This window comes from Cricetulus griseus, assembly GCF_003668045.3.
Source record: "Cricetulus griseus strain 17A/GY chromosome 1 unlocalized genomic scaffold, alternate assembly CriGri-PICRH-1.0 chr1_0, whole genome shotgun sequence".
Taxonomy (NCBI): Eukaryota; Metazoa; Chordata; class Mammalia; order Rodentia; family Cricetidae; genus Cricetulus; species Cricetulus griseus.
Window position 1 is genome coordinate 272,490,086 of NW_023276806.1, and position 21,050 is coordinate 272,511,135.

At 37.8% G+C, this 21,050-nt stretch overlaps 1 protein-coding gene across 1 annotated transcript in view; it reads right to left on the reverse strand.

The window, feature by feature from the left end:
* Positions 1-21,050, reverse strand: part of Ctnna3 (catenin alpha 3) — a 1,328,241-nt gene that overhangs the window by 407,769 nt on the left and 899,422 nt on the right. The window contains exon 10 of the mRNA XM_035451658.1: positions 8,679-8,835. Coding sequence (XP_035307549.1) covers positions 8,679-8,835 — 157 coding nt within the window. The remainder of the gene's footprint in view (positions 1-8,678; positions 8,836-21,050) is intronic.

Sequence of the window (21,050 nt, forward strand, 5' to 3'; positions counted from 1 at the left end):
GTTTGAGTCATGGAATATTAGTTTAATTATGTAAAGGTGTGTTGCATTTGCTTATCTTGCCTCCCTAAGGCACATGATTGGTCTAATAAAAAACCAAATGTCCAATAGCATAGTAGGAGGCATAGGCTGGATTTCCTGGTAGGGTGAGTAAGTAGCAGTAGGAGTTTAGGCTTGGAGAAAGAAAGAAAAGAAGAGATGCCAGGGGTCAGACAGACAGACAGACTTGGTAGAAGCAGGAAGGTGGAACATACAGAAAGAAAGAAAGTTAAAATCCTCTGAGGCAAAACATAGGTGCATAGAAATAGGTTAAATTAAATTAAAAGAGCTAAAGGGACAAGCGTAAACTAAAGGCCAAGCTTTCATAATTAATAATGAGAAGTCTCTGTATGATTATTTGGGAGCTTGTTTATGACACAAAGAAAACTACAACTACATAGGGTAAAAGAGGGAACATAAGAGAAAACTTACAAAATGCAATACAAAAATATATTACCAATCATTAACGTGTCCCACTAGAAAAGGAGCTTTCTAAATTTCATCTCAAAGGCAAATAATAAAAAGAAAGGTTGTCCAGTTGTTCCATAGATAGACTTTTAATAAAGACCTGTAAGTATATGTCTGGGATGCTCAAGGAAGTTTAACTCATTTATCTAAACTCTAATAGTACGGAGAGACCTTTCTCTATTGTATTGACTGTTATAACACTAGGAGCTTAAAACAGCCCAATACCTTATAGGACCTTACCAACTACTTGTTCATAAATATTAAATGAAGAAATGACATAGTTATTGCCATCTCAAAGGAGACTAGTTAAAAAGTTAGAGAGATATTTTTATTTCCAAAATACTATATATATGTATATGAGGCAATAGAAGGACATTCAGTCATCACTATACTTAATTCCTTCAAATCTGACTTTTCTCTCTATTCCTCCTCTTCAAATACTAGAATCTACTGTCTTGATGTCAGACTTATAAGTTACCATAGAGGTGAAATTTGATATGTATGGTATGTAGTCTGTAAGAAAACAATTATTTTTATTTTTGAAATTGTACACATAAAATTTGAAAATATCTGTGGAGTAGCACATATTGAGCTGAAATATGTACCTGTTATGGAATGATGAAAATCAATTTGATATATGTACTACATCACACATTTTTTGTGGTGACAACACTAAGATGTACTCTAGTGACAATTTTAAATCATGCAAAGCATTGTTAAGACCTTAGTCATAACCATCCTATAGTAGATCTCTTGATTCTTCCTGTGCAACTGAAATTACATAACCTTTACCTGGTAACTCCACACTCTCTTCAACCTCCTTTATACCAGAAACCATCATCTTACTCTGCTTCTACAATTTGAGTTCTTACGAACATACAGATTTTAGGTTCATTTCTTTTATTAAAGATTTATTTATGCATTTCATGTATATGAATCAGATTCCATGAGAGATGGTTGTGAGCCACATGTGGTTGCTGGAAAATGAACATAGTACCTCTGGAAGAGCAGCTAGTGCTCTTATCTGATGAGCCATCTCTTCAGCCCCATTAGCTTTACTTTTAAAATTGTGGATTTATAATATAGATGCTGGAGTCAGTGTGTAAGCAGGGGTGTAATTGATTAAAGTTCTCCAGGAAATGGGCTGGCAAGATAGTTTAGTAGGTGAAGGTACCAGATGCCAAGCTCAACAATCTGAGTTCAATCTGTGGCCCAAATGGTAGGAGAGAACCCACTGTGGAAGTTGTGGGTTTCATTCTTGTATCCACATAAGTGAACAAATAGATACACAATAAATAATGATAATTTTCTTTTTTAGTGCCCAAGAGTCCTTAAATCTATGGCAAAGGTGATCTTGCAAATCCAGACAAATGATTTTGTGATTTTCAGATCTTGCCTATGCACTCTCATGATGAATGAGAGGGATGTCACATTCTAACTCCTGAGAGGGCTTTTGAAAAAAGAGGCATGTAAAGACTGCCTTGCTGTCACTCATCTTCAGCTGTAGGTAAATGCCTAGAGAAATATCCTGGACCTCACTGAGCTGAGCAATTTTATGTGGCAAGGACAGATTTGCCTTCTAATAATTTATCTAATCTCTAAAATGTCTTGCAGGATTTCCTATATAGCAAATGTATCATGCAAGTTATATTGATTAAGTTATATGTGCTTCATGATAATAATGCATGCCCTTAAAGTTGAGACAACATCCAACATCACTAAATACAAATGAAAGTATAAGTCTGATTTTCATTTGGTTTGGTGGAAGTGTTTGTTAATATAACTGGTTGCTGCACATAATAATACTGTATATACTATATAATACTACATAATACTATAATACTATATGATGTACAACAACCAATTATTATTCCTTATTAATAAGGAATGAACTGTTGATGAGACAACCTCAAAGAAATGTCTTACAAAAAAAAGTATAACTCATCATGCTTAGATTTTGTAGGTACAGAGCTGGTGCATCTGAAGAACTGGGGAATGATCTGTCATGTTGATACACAAGTCTAAAAGCAAACCCTTAGTGCACTTAAGACTGTTGATGATTGCTCCCACTCCACCTTAAAGTGACAGGCAAAATGTTCATCAAATTGATTTTGACAAAGGCAAAAAAGGACTTCCAATTGTGGCTGTCTACGGATAGATGCATAATACCCTAACTACAATCTTGTTATACCTGTATTCTTCATTTCACTGAGAGCATCCTGAGCAAACTTGACTGTTAGTACGTGGAATTATGTGCGAAAAATTCCAGTTCACATGCTGAGGTGCTTTTCAGTCCTGTAAGTACAGGCAGCAATTCAAACATAATTACTAATAAGGGAATAATGGGTGACTTTGGGGGAGCCTAGTCCATCATTTTTTAATACATGCTTTCTTCCCTGCCTTTTACAATGACTTATGTAAATCTGTGCATGAAGTTTCTGAACAGACTCTGCAAAGATTGAAGAGAGATATATGATCACATGAAGATATTAGCTTGGAGATCAGGAAGGTCAAAGCTAATCATGACAAGGCTGTTCCTTGATTTTAGGAAGTGGCATAGAAGAATCTTGTACATTATTTCTGGACTCTTGTTAAGGAGAGTTTCTGTTTTTAGTATATGCGGACCTGGTTTATTCAGTCTGGTATAGGATTCCTTCAGCAAGGTGACCCTTACCTTCTGATTACTGTACTTTTATGTACCAGTTGTATTCTTTAACTTCTTGGGCATAGTAGTAGAAAAAAGTAAGGTATACCGTCCATCTTACACAAGATGTTTGATACCATGTGTTATAATGGGAGGTTCACTTTCACTTCTGAGAACCATGTTCCACAGGACATCACCACTTTCCATGGGAATTCTTTGGCCTTTGGACTTGGTTTTGTAAAATTGAGAAAATCTACAATGTTATTATTTAAAAATCACAGGTGGCATTTTTTTCTTTCAAAAGTTCAAAGATCTCATGGGTATTTCATTACTCTCTTCAGCCTGATACATTATTTTCTGTACTTCATTCAAGGTTGGTTTGTTGGATAATATTTTTATGCTGTTTACATCATGGAAGGTTTTCCATTGTCCTTCAACTATGGTGCATAGTTTTGACAGGTATAGTAGTCTAGGCTGGACATCATGGTCTTTTAGGATGTTGAATTAATTTCTTTAGGCTCTTTGGCTTTCAAATTTTGCAATAAAAATCAGAGGTGGGGAAGAGCCAACAGTCTCACCTAGGTATGATGCTTATGAAACACAGGAGTTACATGAATTTGTAACCATAAGGATGAAGCAGTAGTACCAACAGCTTGGCTGGATCCAACAGCTCTCTAACTGGACTCACTGGACACAATAACAAGAATGGAGATATCATAATAGAGGGAGACATCTTTGGTTTACAGAGAAACCAGGCACTAGGGAAATGTCTGGAGATCTACAAAGATAACACCAGCTAACTATCTCAGCAACGGAGGAGAGGCTACCTTAAATGCCCTCCCCTGATTATGAGATTGATGACTGACTTACATCCAGCAGCTGGTGGAAGTAGAAGCAGACAACCATAACTAATCACCGATCTGAACTGGAACCCAGATGCAGAGAAGGACCAGTGAAGAGCACAGAAGTCCAGACCAGGCTGGTGAAACACAGAGAAACAGCTGATTTGAAAATCTGGGTACTCTTTCTCCCCATTCTGAGAGCTGGAATACCAGCATGGGACTGATCCAGACGCCAGGAACATGGGTTTCTGTGAGAAAACCTCAGAAATCTATTGGACCTCCTGTAGAAACTCAAATTATCCCTAGCATAGGTGTGGACTTTGAGAGCCCATTCCATATAGAGGAATACTCCCTGAACTAAGATACACAGGGGTGTGTGCCTAGGCCCTATCCCAAAGGATAAGAAAGACTCTGATGACACCCTATGGAAGGCATCACCATCCAGGGGGAGCAGAAAAGATATGTGACAGATAAGGTTTTAGTTGGGGGGGGGTAGGGGAGGACAGGTGGGAGAAGGGAACTGGGATTGTCCTGTAAAACAATCCTGTTTCTAATTCAAATAAAAAAAAAAAGTTGGAAAAAAAAAGACTCGCTGAACAAGAGGGAAATCATGCACGGTACTACATGCCTGGTACTAGGAAACTAGCCAACTACACAGCACTAGTGAAATCATGGATCTTGGAGGAGGATCTTCTACAATTACCATTTAACTAATCCAGAAAAATCCCTAAGCTAAGTTGTAAATATTTGTTCTTTTACTCTCAGACAATTATAGTCCTCACACCTTATTAAGGAAACTTCTCTTTGCAACAGATAAAAATCATTACAGAGAACCACAACCAAAAAAAAAAAATGCAGAGACAACAAAGAACAATGCAGAGTTATGGAACATGGTCCCAAGGATACATCTACAAAACAACTCCTGTACCTACAGCAAAGCAAAACTTTCAAAAGCTGAGGAAGAAAAATGTTTATAGAAAGAAAATAATAGAGCTTGCATGAGATTGTGTAACCACATAATACCAAGTACATGCCCATAAAGTCTCAAGGATACAGCTGCCTAAATATGAGCTGAACATAGACAATAACAATATACACGCAAGAGTAAATGTAGAAATCCCCATGAGGCCTCAATCTTATACAAAGAACCATAGGAAACAAAGGAATCCTGTGAATGGAAGAAATAGTCTTCCCTAGGGAAGAGAATACCAATACCAAAGCCCTGAAACATGCATACAAGTAAAATTATATAGATTGAGTACGTTGTATTTATGAATTTAAGAACACACACACACACACACACACACACACACACACACACACACACACACACACACACACACGAAAACTTAATGAAAAAAGAGGCCTTGAGTTTGAAAATGAGCAAGGAGTGATATACGGGAGGATTTACAAGGAGAGAAAGGAAGGGAAAATCATAGAAATATAATTATAACCTAAAAGGTAACACATTTTTTAAGTTCAAGACTCTAAATACACAGATAGATACCATGCATCTCTCAAATCATTGAATTGCGTCCTTCAAACCAAATAAGCCCTTTCACAGATTCTCTTAATTTGTACGTTTTTCCAGTTTTTCAAGGTTCATTTCAACAATTCAATAAACAACTTACTTTTAAACATTTCCAAAAATTGCCTGACACTCTAACAGTGTTATTTGTATAGACTCTTATTACAATGATTATCATATTTTGGGAAAAGATCTATACAGTAAATTGTGACTTTCCTTTTCTCTTCCATTCCATAGAAGACTTCCTCATACATAGTAAAACCTCAACTCACTTTTGTTTTTGTTTTTGTTTTGTTTTGGTTTTGGTTTTTGAGACAGGGTTTCTCTGTATAGATTTGGAGCCTATCCTGGCACTCACTCAGGAGATCAGGCTGGCCTTGAACTCACAGAGATCCGCCTGCCTCTGCATCCAGGGTGCTGGGATTAACGGCATGCGCCACCAACGCCTGGCCCTCAACTCACTTTTAACATGTATTCTCTTTCGTTTAGCTCATATATGCATATAGAAGTTTATCCAATGCATTTTGATCATAATTACTAACCTCTCCCAACTCTTCACAATCTACAATCCCTTCCTTACCTACCCAAGTTTGTGTCCTCAATGTCTTAAAACCCATCATGTCTAAATTCATGTGGCTTGGAAGGTCTTAGCTATATGGCCATCAACCTGAAGTATAATTTACCTACTAAGGGACACACCCTTAGACAGCACTGACTCTTTCCCTCCCAGCAGCAATCAATTGCCAGTGTCTCCTTAGCTCCTATAAGAAATGTGTAGTCCACAACCACATGCTGGGACTCTTGTCAGGCTTGATGTTATCTGGGTCTTGTGGATGCTATCACGGCCTCTGTGAATGCATATGTTTAGATGCCCTGCAGAATCCAAAAGGTGCCATCTTTATCATACAGTCTTTCTGCCCACTCTTTGGCAATGTTCTCTGAATCTTGTAGGATGAAGAGTGGGATATGGTGGTCCCATTCAGGTATTTGGAGATTATGACTTAAATTTCATTTATTTCAAAGATGTCTATGTTGAATCATCTATTGCCTTTAATCAACAGAGATTTGACTTCCCACCTCCCAAATGCCACATTCAGGTTTAGAAGTGTTTTATATGCAACATTTTTATTTAGCTAACATAACATGATTATTTGTCATTAAATTTATGAAGAGATATGGTTAATCTATTTATTTTAATTTTCCCTTGACAGATGATTTAGGTTACAACTATGTAAAAGCCAAAGGTCATGACAATAATGGTATCATAAACAAAAGACTGTTTTAGTGCATTTATGATAACTTATCTGTGTGTGGCTGTGTCAGGGTCACAGGGTCCTGTGATGATTAATGAGAAATGATACTTCTCATGGTAAGAAATGGTTTCAAACCATTAATTCCAGAACTTAGCAATTTAACAAAAGGGTAAGATATAGGCACTGAAAATTTAACGTTGACACAGAATTTTAAAAGAAAATGAATGCTGCCATTTTCTTAGTAAATACATAGTTAGAGATTCAAAGAACAAGTAAGGGATTGAGACTTGAAGTACTAGAACTGAGTATGCATAAAATTGGACATATTTATGAGCTCTATAGACCATAAGTTCAAGGATACGGTCAAGTTCCTTCCACTACTATTCCTAAGTAAACATCCTGTTATGTTTCAGAACATGTTTGACAATACAGAAATAGACATGTTTAGTTAATAAGTGGGGTGTGCTTCAGAAGCCTATAGACCCCCCTCTCTGTTGGCTCCCCAGAAGCCAAATAACAAAATATGTGTGTGTGTGCATGTGGCACAAAAATTTGAAAATACAATTATGATAATAAAATTGCCAAACAGAATATGTCTAATAGGAGTTAGTAGCACCAGCCACATCAGGAGCTATTAATATTTTCTCAGATACATTTTCTTTATTTTCAAATTCTTAATTGAATAAAAATTAAGTTATTGAAAGTAATTACAATACATTCTTATCACTAATGCACCATTATAATACATCATATTTCTGGCATACCTGCTTAGGATGCAGTAGGCACATGTGAAAGTTACAAATTAGTCAGAGTAATCTAAATTCCACCAGAAGACCTTAATAAACTGATATTAGATATTCATGAGAATGTGTTTTATTACAAAGGAATGGTACCATATCCTAAGATTGTCCCCTCATAATAAAGAACTAAGTAAATATATCTCTTACTTTAAGTAGATTGCTTTTAAGGTAAGGAAGATGACAAAAACAATATAGATATTTGCTTTGACAATACAATAATCAGAACGTAAGTCACACTTCTAAGGGAGATCCCATTCTAGCAGCCTACATGAGAGATTCAGAGGAATACAGAGGTCCTTCATGTAATGTGAAATCAATCATCTGCTGCTGACATGGCCAGATGTTTAGATTGTCCTTAGTTTCTTTATATTAGAAATATCAAATACTCATGTTGGAAGCTGAATTACCATAGTATATTACTTTCTCTCTCTGTATTTCTCTGTCTCTGTCTCTGTCTCTGTCTCTGTCTCTCTCTCTCTCTCTCTCTCTCTCTCTCTCTCTCTCTCTCTCTCTCTCTCTTCTCCTCATGTTTATATTCCTGAGTGAAGATAAAATTACTTTGAAATCAAGTACATGGAAATCAGGAATTTTAAGTACCTAAGAATTTTAAGTATTGAGACACATGAGTTTATTAAAGAAAAGAATCGTCTAAGACTTCCAACTCCTTCTTCCCATTATGCTTTAATAATGCACAGCAGAAACTTTTAAAGACACAAAGACAGTTGAGAACTGAAAAACTGCAAGGAATGAGACTCATACCAGAGACCACCAACGACTTTTATGCCACTAGTGCATAGCCACACCCCACCACCAGACATGGAAGAATAAAGGATCCTTATAGTGTACAAATTGATTATACTCATGGTTAACCTATTTCATAAAGTACCTGATGTATGGCACACTGTGGGTGAAGGCACATTCCACCAACCCTGAAGATTTCAGTTTGATTCTTAAAAATCATATGGCACAAGAAGAAAAGGGAAAGTTGTCTGTTCTCTCCATATGTACCATGGCACGTGCAGGTATACATGAACACACATACACAGGTAATTGTAAAACCAAAAAAAAGAATATTGATAGTACTATGTGTATGAACAGAAAACTCACCAGATACAGCCAGAAAGTCATCAATGCTGGTGATGTCATCCACTGCTTCGGTAAGAACATGTATATAATGTTCCCATGTGCGCTTATACATTTCCATGGTGTTTTTGACCACTTGACTCTTCGGTCTTGATGCCAAAGCAAGTGCAGCATTTATGATCTGTAAAGATATTGATAATGCTTACATAGTCACTTCCTTTTAAAAATAAGAATCAATGTACAGGACATCAAGTAGTCTTTTTTCTTCTTCTTTGCATAATTAAACTTGAACATCCTTACGAACCAGGCAAAAGAAACATGTTGCTATGTGTCATCTCCTTTGTTTTGGTAAAATATCAGTTTTGGCAATAATTTTATCTTAAAAATTATTTATTGTATGTCATTGCCAAAGGATGGCAGTATATAGAAATATAATGGATGTCTGCATTTAAGGAGGTTAGATATCACTCAGTGTGATACATATAATTATCACATGATTTAGTATGTTAATGCCATTAGAAAAAACATAGAGGTGATAGTGCTTTAATAAATAAAGAGATTATTGTTCATATAGGTGCCAAGGAAAGCTTTGGGGAAGTGTGACATTTTTTTATTTACTTTTAAGATTTACTTTTATCTATGTGTATATGTGTGCATGCCACTGTGTGGTAGCACCAACAAAGTCCAGAGAGGGTGAAATGTGCCCTGGAACTAGATGCACAGGCTGCTGTAAGTGACCTCTTAATGACTCAGCAATGTCTCCAGTCCTGTAGTGGGACATTTTTAACTGGGCACTTATTTTCATTCACTATCCCCTGCATGAAAAACAAATTAAAATAGGAGGTTTGACATATTAGAGAGTAAATACCTCACTTTACACATCCATTTTTATATCCATTCGTTTCCTATCTCACATACATTTGCTTATAAATCAAGTAAAGATCTGTAGGTCTTAGAACAGGACATAGAAGATGATATAAGCAAATGTTACAACTTCTGTGGAGATGATATCCCATCCGGGGAAAGCAGACAACTGGCAAGTCAAATAAGTAAAATAGCAAGTCTATAAAAGAGTACCTAAAACTAGGAAGGAAACAAGGGCAAGGAGTAGGGTGGTGGCAATGGGGGTGTGTTAAATTTGAGGAGGTCCTTGCACTGAAGCAGACATTTAAATAGTATAATCAGTAGTGGGGATATGAGAGACAGAGAAGTTAGAAGATTCAAAAAAAAAAAAAGGTACATGGAATTTCTGTGAATACAGTAAAACAGTTTATCCAGAGCCTGGATAGGTAGAGTGGGGCAGGAGTTCCTGACTCGTACTACAGGACTACATCAGAAAGGCATGTGGTGTTTGAACCATCTGTGCGGTGCTGTGCTATAGACAACTTAAGATCTCAACACACAGGTGGTTATAGGAGTGAAGAAGAGCCTCAACTGTGATGGTAGAGATAATGAAAAGGGCTTCTTAGGATTTAAAACTAACTAAAGGATTATAAGGGTGTGTCAATGATTCCTGTAAGAAACACCAGTCCCATGGAAAACAGTATGTAAAGAAATAGAAACAATCCATTTATATATAATATATATATATATATTATATATATATATATATATACATTTATACATAAAATAGATGGTAATATATCATAATGTAACATACTTCATGGGAATAAACTAGAAATACACGAATCAGTGCCACAAATTGATGGTTGTATCTGTGTAATGGAAAGTGAGTTTTCTCCCCCTCTGATATTTTAGTGAATTTTCCAGAGTTTCTATGGTGAATAAATGCTAGTTGTATTGTCAAAATAAATGACGCTATACTTGAAAGAAAGATGATTAATATAGTTTTTGCATGAGAATTGGGAAGAATTGTGATGGGACTTTGAATAGAGAGCTTATCAGATATTAAATGCAAGTCATGGTTTTAGAGGTCTGAGTTAAAGAACAGATTTAGCTGTTGGCTGTCCTATTACAGAGTTCGGCATTAAAGTCACTCTGTTTCCATAAAAATACAAAATGTGATTCAAAGATTTGCAACTAGAATTCATTTTGAAGTGTTATTTTCTCTTATGTTGTTCATATATTGAAGTAAATTGTGGCTGCGTAGCCAGAGTCTTATAAGATTCCATACCAGATACATCACAATGGGAAAGGTGTTATCCCTATTTCTGTCCTAATACAGCCATAATCTCTCCAGGGAATCAGCTCAAATCCTGGCAAAGGTGGCCCAACAGAGAATGCTTCTGACTTTAGCCTGTATCTGAATCAGAAAATTCCTAAGCCACACTCCTCTGGCTTCTGGCTCAGTTAACCAATGATGAGACTCAAAACTTGCATATCCAAGGAATTCTCAGGTGACTCTGATGCTACTAGTCAGAAGTCCACAAAATAAGATTTTCCTCTGGCCTCATGTATCTTGGTGTTGAGGCAGCATGGAAATAGACAATGACACAAACATTTCTCAGCAGCAGCAATTTGAGAATCTCCCTCCCTGGTTCCAGGAAACCCAGTCTTCAGACTTACAGATAGCATAAAGGCATTCTTTGTTGCCATCCTTACCCATCTGTCTTCTAGAGGCATCACTATCATTTTATTTTTTGCTGCTTTTGAACACATGGAAAATCCTGCCCTTCACCAGTACTTGGCAGTTCTCATACACCATTTAGGTATCTCCACAGCTGCAATACTGGAACCCTAGTCATGTCAATTTACAGGTGAGGAGACTGGGGGAAGGGAAGGTTTTGTCCCAGTTCTTTAGCTAAGAAATGGTAGTCAGGAGGCAAACTCTACACCCCCTGCCATGACAGAGCATGTCCAGCTATATGTCCCTGCCAGCAACTTGTCAATCAAATCCTACTACCACCTCTCATTCATGCCAATTCCATTTTTCATCTTGTTTCTTTTTATAGGAAATAAACTTGAAGCCATAGCCTAGATTGTTCATCTCCGCTCACAAAAGAGTCACATTCTTTCACTAGTGAAAACCATGTTGATATGGAGTATTATTTCAAGTATTTGTTTTTAAAAATTCAACAGATGTCTGTGTTGTTGTTGCATCACTTGGATGTTTTGCTTTTGTTTGAGAGTTATCAATTTGCCCATGAGATCGTTGGAGTAGGTGGTAGTAGGCTTCTCACTCTTCAACACTAACCACTAACCACTCTTGAAACTTGTAATACCAAATAACTTTCTGAAGCTGGTCTGTAGTGCTAGCAAGATGATAGAATGGGACTTTAAATAGCATACAACACTTCAAAACAAGGATCACTACCAAAGACCATTGGTAAATGGGATAATGTAGGAGCAATCCCAAAGGTGCCTCTGCATGGAAAGGGTACTCTGCTTCATGAAGAAAGGTACCCCTAAAACATGAAATACGAAAATGGGTATCAATTAATAGGACAAGTGGCTACTTTTCTGTTTTCAAAAACAGTAACAGCAAGATAGATCCTGAACCCATTAATCAGAGAATGTTCAGCAAACACAACACAGGAACAGAGTTGTAAAGACAAAAACCATGATGCCTAAGGAAAGAAAAGACCCTGTGGGGTTAAGACTAAGGGGAAGTAGAGAAGGTGACATGGTCAAAGAAATCTCCTTTAGGAAAGAGGTAGAAGACCAAAGTGGTTAAGGGCCCCATGATAAAGATACTTTCAAAATTTCAGTGGTAAAAGAGGGGTAGACAAAATGAGGAAAACCAGGGGACAGGGGAACCATCAAAGAGTTTTGTTGGTAGAGGACGTACCAGATGCGATGCTTAGTTTTAATGGTCAACCTGACAAACTTTTAATCACCAAGCAAGAGAGGCTCAATGAGGGATTGTCTACATTGGATTGGTCTATGGACTTTCTGTAGAAGAGCACCATAATCAAGTTAACTGATGTAGGAGGACCACACCAATCCTTGCACAAGGAATCTGGACTATATCAGAGTATAGAAAGCTAGTTGAGCATAAAGCTGATCTTTATGCATCTATTTTTCTCTGTACTTGGCTGTGGAATGATGTGGCAATTTTCTTACAGCCAATGTGACTATTCTGCTATGATGTACTATAACCTGGCTTTTTATTGCTGGCATATATACAGCAGGCATGGTGACACACTAGGTGGAGGTAAAGGATCAAAATCCCATGGCCATCCTCTGCTACATAATGAGTTGGAGGACAGCTTTTCTAAACAAACAAAATACGCTGTTAGATATCTGGGTTCACCAACTATAATGACTGCACTTGAATAAAATACCCTTTCCATTCAGTGAGCTAACTCCTCCTACACCTTGCTAAAATGGGTTTCTTTCAATAGCATATTACAGGTAAAAAAACTGGGTTCACTTGTTTAAAAATATTATGGTGGAATTCTTTTATTTCTTTGCTCGTGAAAGAGGAGCACATTAAATTTTAACAAAATGTGCTGTAACTTTGGATATAACTCTGGTGAGGTGCCCCCTTGACTTTCAGTTTTAGAGTTTTATTAACCTATTAACTTGCAATGTACCTTTGTGTACCACTGAAAAAGCTCCAGTCTCCCGTGTTTCCTTGTTCTTGCAATTGGACAGAGGTGTACACACTTAGCTGTGCTGAAATGATGGCTTCCCAGCCAGGCACATGCTTTAAGTACTGGAGCGGAAGCTGCAGTGGGATGTGCAGCCATGAATATATGACAGGTGATATTTTGCGAGAACATTTTCAGTTCAACTACTGATCCAATTTATCTGATTCAACACTGTACTCTATGAGAAAGCTTTATCCTGCTTGACTCTGCTGATATTCAGCTTAAATCTAAAAGCAGACACAATTTGGAAGATGTACTAACCCTCTTGAAGACGGAAAAAATATTTCTCCTGAGTCACATTTCTGGCATTTTAGCTATACACACTGGACAGAAAAGATGACCATCCTCAAGGCTTCTTCACATCTAGCTAAAAATTTTCAAATGAAATTTCTTGCTTTTGGAAATGTTTTCTTTATGTCATAGTTGAGCTGTGTGTATATTAGAATCACCCTGGACCTGGCAATTACCTGGTCAGTCAGTTAGCATTTAAGGGTGTCTTAAAACTCAGGCACTTATTATATTTTTACTGGACTGTTTTTACAACCTGATAAAAGTTCCCTACTTCCAGCTGCTATTTTCTCCAAACCACTTTCTTTACTGTGAACATATATTTCTTTCTTAAATTCAGAGAGGGTCATGCCCCTCACCTGCTGGTACCTTCTTGTAGAATCATAGCTGACTAAACGCACAATCTCAATTCCATTTCACTGTAGGCCTCCTTGGGCTCGTCTTATCTGTGGGTCCTTCTGTTTAATAATCTACTTCCTTTTAGTATGCTGCCCACTACACTTTCCAGCTAATTCCCATGATTATAGAACACAAATAGTAGCTCTGTGATTTTGCTGATTTTCACCAAGGTCTCAATTCATGCCCTTCCCCAGCTCACTAGATGAAACAACCTTCACTTGCTAAAATTCAAGGAAAGGTCACTACACACCATGAGATCTCTTCCATCCCTTATGGCCAACCAAATAAGCATCTTCCTTTGTGCTTTAAAATAATCCATTCTGTATATAAAGCAAACAGCAGTTATCCCACTGCATGCTTGCTTTTGGGGTCTTCCCAAGCGCCTAATTATCTATTCCCTTTCCTTCCCTTGAGACCGCCTTAGCCCCATTAGCCTCCTTTTTCTCTCTCACATCACAGGAGACTTCCTAAAATTTATTTTTGAGATTATAATATAATTACATTTTCCACCCCTTTCCTCCCTCCAAACCATTCCAAATACCCTTCCCCACTCTCTTTCAAATTCATTGTCTCCATTTTTTGTTTTTACTAATTTTTATTGTATTCACATATATACATACATATGTACACAAACACACACACACATATCTATATTATTCTTAACTATAATGTCTATATAGTGTTACTCATATGTATAATTATTTCAGGACTGACTATTTGTCACTAACCACCTCACCTGCTTCCAGCTTTCCTCAGTTGTCTATAGTTATGTATGGTTGAGATCTCATGGGTTTTAACTTATCCATTTTGGCATGTGTTTTCCTTATTTAGCTCCAATTTGGACAGCCATGTTGGAGAGACTTCATGCTTGTAGCTTCAGATGTTACTAGGAGACAGATCTTAGAGCAAAGTCCCTGATCCTCTGACTCTTATAATCTTTCTACCCCCTCTTCAGTATGACTGTTCTTACACTCTGCTCCTGAAGCTCTCTTAAGGTACTAAAAATACATGCTTACCGAAGTCATCCACTAAAATCTGAACTAGATGGGCTGATGGAACTAAGGCCACAAAGGAAATACAACAGGCCAATTTCATTATGAAGAAGAAATTGGGTGCACACAGGGCTGGTGAGTCCAGGATACAAAAGGAAGATCAAGAAAATATGCACAGATTCAAATTTTTCAAGAGAGGAAATCACACTCAAATAAAAAAGAAAGAAATTGAGATTTGGGTGGTTTTGAGAGCAACAATTCGGGGATGAAGTCCCACAGAAGATCCCCATGATGATGATATTACTGTTGTTGATGGTGATGATGATGGTGATGATAATGAAGATATTGCAATCATGTCAAATGTTAACAAAGTTCCTACTTGCTCCAGGCTCTATTCCAAGAACTCGATATCAATTAGACTATCTTGTATTTGCACAATATAATAGATGCAGTCATTGCCACTTCCAATGATTTTATAATTAAGGAAAAGTCATCTCTCTGCACTAGATAAGAGTTCATTCTCTGAATCCATGTCCTAGACTTTATTACATACAAATATATAAATTTATGATGTCATTAATGTTGCTAATCCTTGCAAATAAATTAACTGAAGGAAAGATTACATTACTTGCTTCAAATGAAATCGGTGCATATATAATCATATGTATGTATATGATTAAAATAACCTTCCCCTTCTTCCCTTCCCGCCTGCTCCCTCTCCATCCCTGCCCCGTGCTCCCACTTTGGTCAGGGATTCATGTCCCCCTCCCCTTCTTCGAGGGACTATAAATCTTCTTTTGGGGGTCCTACTTGTCTCCTAGCTCCTCTGGCAGTGTGGATTGTAGACTGGTAATCCTTTGCTTTATGTCTAAAAATCATATATGAGTGAGCACATACGATGTTTATCTTTTTGTGACTGGGTTATGTCACTCAGGATGGTTTCTTCTAGTTCCATCCATTTGCGTGTGAATTTCAAGATTTCATTTTTTTTTCTGCTGAGTAGTACTTCACTGTGTAAATGTATCACATTTTCTCTATCCATTCTTCAATTGAGGGGCATCTAGATTGCTTTCAGGTTCTGGCTATTACAAATAATGCTGCTATGAACATAATTGAACATATGTCCTTATTGTATGAATGTGCATTCTTTGAGTATATGCCCAATAGAGGAATTTCTGGATCTTGAGGTAGACTGATTCCCATATTCCTGAGAAACTGCCATACTGATTTCCAAAGTGGTTGTACAAGTTTGCACTCCCACCAGCAATGGAGGAGTGTTTCTCTTTCTCCACATTCTTTCCAGCATAGACTGTCATTTGTGTTATTGTGATTTTAGCCATTCTGATAGGAGTAAGATGTTATCTCAGAGTTGTTTTGATTTCCATTTCCCTGATGGCTAAGGATGTTGAACACTTTCTTATGTGTCTTTCAGCCATTTTAGATTCCTCTGTTGAGAATTGTCTATTTAGTTCTGCATTCCACTTTTTAATTGCATTGTTTGGTGTTTTGGTGTCTAGCTTCTTGAGTTCATTGCATATTTTGGTGATCAGCCCTCTGTCAGATGTGGGACTGGTGAGTATCTTTTCACATTCTATGGACTGGCGTTTTGTCTTGCTGACTGTGTCCTTAGGCTTACAGAAGCTTCTCCGTTTCAGGAGGTCCAATTTATTGTGTTTGTGTTGCTGGTGTTATGTTCAGAAAGTGATCTCCTGTACCAATTTGTTCAAGGGTACCACTTACCTTCTTTCTTAGGAGGTTCAGTGTGGCTGAATTTATATTGAGGTCTTTGATACATTTAGACTTAAGTTTTGTGCATGGCAATAGATATGGATCAATCTGCAATCTTCTACATGTCTGAATCCAGTTATTCCAACACCATTTTATAGTGGGAAATTACCAATACGGAGTCAGGTAGAAATATAAGGGTATTTAATCGGGAAAAGCCTTACTTACAGAGCGACCTAGCCAGCTGGTGTGGCAGCACTCTGTATGCAAGCCCGAAAGAGAAAACGAAGTCGAACTACGTCACCCTGACCATGCCCTCGTAAGCGTGGTCAGGCATATCTGTAGCCAGCCCCTAAGTAGGCATGGCTACAGCTTCCCCTACACCATTTGTTAAGGATGCTTTCTTTTTTCTATTGTATAACTTTAGCTTCTGGGAGACAATACAGGTATGGAGAGAGGTCTGGCACAGGTGAAATGTTAGGGGATCCACAGGGATGACCCCAGCTAAGAATGCAAGCAGTGGTGGAGAAAATGCCATTGATGCCCTTCCCCTATAATGAGATTGGTGTCTACCTTGGTTACCATTCCCAGAGCCTTCATCCAGTAGCTGTTGGAAGCAGAAACAGGCACCACAGCTAAGCACTGAACCAGACTACTAGAATCCAATTGTGGAGAGGGAGGAGGGATGAACAAAGGAGCCAAGATGGTGCTGCAGAAACCCACAGAAACAGTTGACCTGACTTAGTGAGAGCATGGAGACCCTAGTCATAAATCTGGGGAAACAGCATTTGACTGAACCAAGCCCTCTAAATGTGGGTGCCAGCTAGGAGGCACAGTCTATGGGACAATACAGTCTATGGGACCTCTAACAGTGGAGCCAGTCTTTAACCCTAGAGCACAAATGGACTTTGGGAGCCCATTCCCTATGGAAGGATACTATTGCAGCCCAGATACAGCAAGGAGGGCCTAGGCCCTCCCCCAAATGATATGACAGACTTTGAAGTTACCTGGTGTAGGGCCTCACTATCCCTGCGGAGAAGTTGGGGGGGTGCTTGGGGGGTACATGGGAGGATAGGAGGGTGAGGGAATGGGGTGGATATGTAAATATGAGTAGTAATTAAAGAATTAAATTAATGTAAATTCATGTTTTTAGCTATCTAAAAGGAAAAGAATTTCATGACATTAAGAAAATTCACATTTTGGAGCAAGTTGTGTTAAGTCCGGCTCCAGACTTGTATCACACCTAACAGGAGTTAGATATGTATTAAACAAGGACTGTCTCTTCATCCTTCTCCCAGCATCTAGCACCTTCTACTAAATGTACAACTACATAATATTTTACGTTTGTACCAGGCACATTATATTTTCGTAATGTTTCCAACTTTCTGTGTGTTCTAGGATGCATGAAAATTTTGTTCTTTTTAAAAATCTAAATAGTTGTCTGCTATATAGGCATATCATACTCCTTGCTGATGGTGTTTTATCTTTTCATTCTAATGAGCATTGCTATTGTGACCATGTATAATGTGGGAATTTACCAATACGGAGCCAAGTAGAAATATAAGGGTATTTAATAGGGAAAAGCCTTACTTACAGAGCGACCTAGCCAGGCAGCAGCAGTCTGTACAGCAAGCTGAAAGGTGAAACTGAAACTGAAAATCCAGCCACCTGAACCTCTCTCTCTACATCACCCTGACCATGCCCTCGCTTTCCCTACACATGTATCTATCCAAGTCTAAATTTCCAAAGGTATTGGGCATATATCAGGAAGTAGCATCACTGGATTACATGGTGATTTTAAACACAACTTCATTATGGTGCCAACACTGTTTTCCCCCTGAGCTGCACCAATTTATATTCCACTGGCAATCTTCGTATGTTCCCACTTCTTGAAATGTGTGCCAAATTTTTATATTATAAGCTTCTGCTAAAGAGATCATTTTTCTTGCATCCTACAGTTACCTTGGGGAACTTGGATTTTACCTGTTTCCCTCCAGGCATGAGAAGCATGTACATGGGGGCTACTCCATTGTTACATTCCAAGAACATAGGAAACTCCCCAAAACATGTTCCTGTGGTCATCTGTCCTAGAAAATATTGTCATGTGTTTTTTATGATTCACCAAAGGGGGGATTTGTGTCAAAGATACCTTCTCTGCATAGTTATTGGAAATTTAGAGGTAGTTTACAGAATCTTTCCAATGTGCTACTCATTTCACTAGGGATGCTAATAGATGGTGGAGCAACTTCTAATTCTATGTGTGGTCCAAAATAATGATCAAGTCTTCCCAACTTTCCTATTAAAAACAATATTATAATGTAAAGTGCCTTTCTTGTGTTAGAGATGATAGATGGTGTAAACCAAAGATAACAGATGCCGTATGGAAGGGAGGAAGGGAAAGGGAGGAAGAAATGGAAGAAAGGAAGAAGGAAGAATGGGTGTAAGGAAGGAATAGAGGGAGGAGGGAGGGAGGAAGAGAGGGAGGAGGGAGGGAGGGAGGAGAAGAATGAAAGAGGGAGGGAGGGAAAGAAAAAGTTTGATGTCCAAAACAGGTCATCTATATAAATATTATATCCTTTTCTGGGTTTTTTATTTTGTTATTTGCTCTATAGTTTGAGGGCAAAAGTAATTTTTGCCCTCAAAATACAGATGTTTTCTCAAAAAAAAACCCTGAGATTTCTCTAGAATGAAGGCTCGGCACACAGTCTGGTCTGCTCTTATCGCTGTAGTTTTCATAAAAAGCTCCATGCCCTCTGAAATGATAAAACAAGCACAGATTCCACTGCAATGATTTATCAAACACCATTTTGATTATGAGATGGTGATTTTGCATCCCTGAAAAGAGCACCAGATAAAGAGAGAGACTAGATGCTCTAGAATATCTAGCTCTTTGCACAGATGATGCCTTTCCCCACATAAAGCACTCTTTTGTTTAGTCTAAGTTTTCCACAGAAACAAAAATGAATATTCTTTAAGAACAATGGTGCAGACTGGCTGGTGAGATACTTAGTAGGTAGAAGTGCGTGTATTCAAGTCTGAAGACCAGAATTCAATCTCTGCAACATAGAAGGTGGACGGAGAAACTAGACTCCTGCAAGTTCTCTTCTATCCTCCTCATGTGCCCTATGGCATACTCTCTACTCTCTCTCTCTCTTTTCTCTCTCCTTTCTCTTTCTTTCTCTCTCTCACCTCTTGAAAAATATCTATAAGACAGTGAAGGTAAATGTTGAAATAAATCTGTGTAATTTAATTTTCCCCAGAGATGGTTCAATACTGGCTTTGATACAAATAACCTTGAATTTTTAGTTAATATAAGGAGAGCACTTTGTGGATTAAAATGATGAGTTATGTACTGAGAGGTCCGTTTGCTGCAGTGTCATGGCGTGTAGAGGAAATTAAAAATAACTAGATATATGACACTCCGAAGGCATCAGACCTTACATATGAGCTGAATGTGTTTATCTTGTGCTTAAATTGGCCATACTATAAAGAGCTTAGAATTATAGCAACCATAGTAATGTCATCAGATCGGGTTCCAATGCTCTGCTTATGTGTATTTGCTAACTTAGATGTTTCACATTGTTGATGCTGTTTTTTTTTTTTTTCCTTCACCTTTTTCAGCTTGGAAAAGGCTTCTATTTTGTGTTTTGCATTGTACTTTGTTTCTGGGAACCACCTAGCATTCGGAATTAGGGTGTGCAATATTTGTCGCCATGGCTATCCATCATCATAGCTTTATGTCAAATGATGAAAGGATCTCCGAGGCTCAGGAGGTGACAGCAGTGAGGAGTACTAACTTGTCATGGAATTGAGTTCTACAGACCATTAATGACAAAGCGTTCTACTTTGGCCTCTCAACCTTGTAATCTCCTTTCTCATGAGCAGGTAATCCTGCTTATAGGATTATTCACACTAAATCGTCTCACCAGGCTTACCTAGCCTTTGAGTACACATAAGAAACTAAAATATAATACTCCAGGGTTAAATTATTTTTAGGACAAATAGCAAAGACTATTTCTGGAGAAATGTGGCGTTCTTTAAAATTATACATCGGGATACACTTTTATATTTCATAACCAATGTCAGCAAAAAGGAAAGCAATGACCGAGTGCAGGTTGAATTACAGAAAACATAATAAATAGGGAAAACTCATGTCATTAAAATATGTAAAAAGATGTCATTACACACAACAGAATAAGCTAGCTACCTGCTATCAAATGATACTCTAATTTTAGGCAAATTGTTAAACCAAGTAAGTTAATGAATGAAAAATATTAACTGAATTATTGGGCACTAGACAAAATTATTAACAAGTAGGATAAGATGAAGAAAAATGGTGTATTAGTTATGTCCTTCATTTTGACTCATGTCCACTAATTATCACTTCTGCGTATCAAGGTAAGTTGTTGCCCTCTGCACTTTAATGACCTAGCTAAGGA